The following is a 1,450-nucleotide window of genomic DNA, read 5'->3' as shown; positions in this document are numbered from 1 at the left end:
TTACGTATGTCCTCAGCAGTTACAGCCCATGTTTCACTGCCATGTAGCATGGTTGTTCGTACGCATGCGTCATACAGTCTGCCTTTTACTCTGAGTGAGAGTCCCTTTGTCGCCAGCAGGGGTAAGAGCTCTCTAAACTTTGCCCAGGCTATTCTTATTCTAGCAGCTACACTTTCAGCGCACCCACCCCCACTACTAACTTGGTCGCCCAGATAGCGGAAGCTATCGACTACCTCTTAAAATTTCTTATTTCATATTTATTATTGAATCTCAGAAGAGAACTGCCGCAAATAGTATAAAATGCAAAATAAAAGTAAATTAAAACTGTTTCAAATACTTACTCTAGGATCACACATTTGAGAACAGTGACCATATATAGCTCGGGCACGATCTATTTCCCCAAGTTTTCGCTCTAAGTCAGCAAATCTTAGACACATTTCTCTGATGAAAAATTGAAAAAGATATGTGATAAAAAATAGAAAATAGCAGCCATATGGTTCAATGTTTTAGATATCAGTAAGATCATTCTTAAAAAAGAGAAAAAGGAAAAGAGAAGATACTTTTTATTTTACACATGTGAATAATTTTTCAGTTACTAACCGTTCAACCATGAAACAGATATTTATTTTTCACAGTAAAATAAACAGAAGAAAGGACAGCAATGTTATCTTGCCTAGAGGTTTGCTTCAATAGATGAAGTAAAATTTGAACACGTAACTACGTGATGATGCACAACACTAGCTTCCCAGGTAATGTACACGGGTAAAAAAAGTGAAAAGGAAATGCAATGAAGACAGAACAGTATAATGCTTCCCTAGGAAGCATTATTTTAGAAGAAACAATTGGGAAAATAGTGCACAGAGGAATTTAAATCAATAGTTTAATCTATGAAAAAATAAGGCATACCGAGATTGATTATCAGCTAATATTTCAATAGCTTTCTCATAGATACTTCGAGTGTGAGTCACACCATAAATTTCAGCTGCTTTCTTGAGGTAAATGTTGAACATCTGTGCAAACATAATATGGAGTAAGATAATATATATATATCTTTTAAAATTTTGAGAGAAACATGACAAAAATTAATCAAGTTCTTGTTAAGTCAAGTTTGTTTGTAATTGTTAGATCACTAGTTAAAGTTGGAATTATTCATTTTAAAAAATCAATAATTATCAGAAGGGAAAATTATGTAATTTTGGTAAGTTAAAAAATTTCAAACCTCATGTTTTTCTTCTTCAAGTACACCTTCAATTGCTCTGTCATACACCTTCATTGCATGGCGAGCAAGGCCATGTTCTTCTTCTAATTTAGAGTAGAGCAAATAAATAGCTGGGAACAAAAAATAAAATGTTTTAAAATAATAACTGAGATTGTAGAAATGACTTTATCTCTGAAGTATAACACAAATAGTTTCATTATAATCTATCATTACACACAAAAAAAAAAAAAA

The 1,450-nt window shown here is 32.7% G+C and overlaps 1 protein-coding gene across 1 annotated transcript in view; it reads right to left on the bottom strand.

Moving 5' to 3' along the window:
- The window catches only part of LOC106870639 (pre-mRNA-splicing factor SYF1), a 32,756-nt gene that overhangs the window by 7,916 nt on the left and 23,390 nt on the right, over positions 1–1,450 (bottom strand). Inside the window, exons 17-19 of the mRNA XM_014916783.2 lie at positions 1,220–1,329; positions 907–1,010; positions 342–441 (exon numbers count right to left, since the gene is read on the bottom strand). Coding sequence (XP_014772269.1) covers positions 342–441; positions 907–1,010; positions 1,220–1,329 — 314 coding nt within the window. The remainder of the gene's footprint in view (positions 1–341; positions 442–906; positions 1,011–1,219; positions 1,330–1,450) is intronic.

Source organism: Octopus bimaculoides, chromosome 1 (genome assembly GCF_001194135.2).
Source record: "Octopus bimaculoides isolate UCB-OBI-ISO-001 chromosome 1, ASM119413v2, whole genome shotgun sequence".
Classification (NCBI taxonomy): Eukaryota; Metazoa; Mollusca; class Cephalopoda; order Octopoda; family Octopodidae; genus Octopus; species Octopus bimaculoides.
This window is presented reverse-complemented; position numbering and strand designations above follow the sequence as displayed.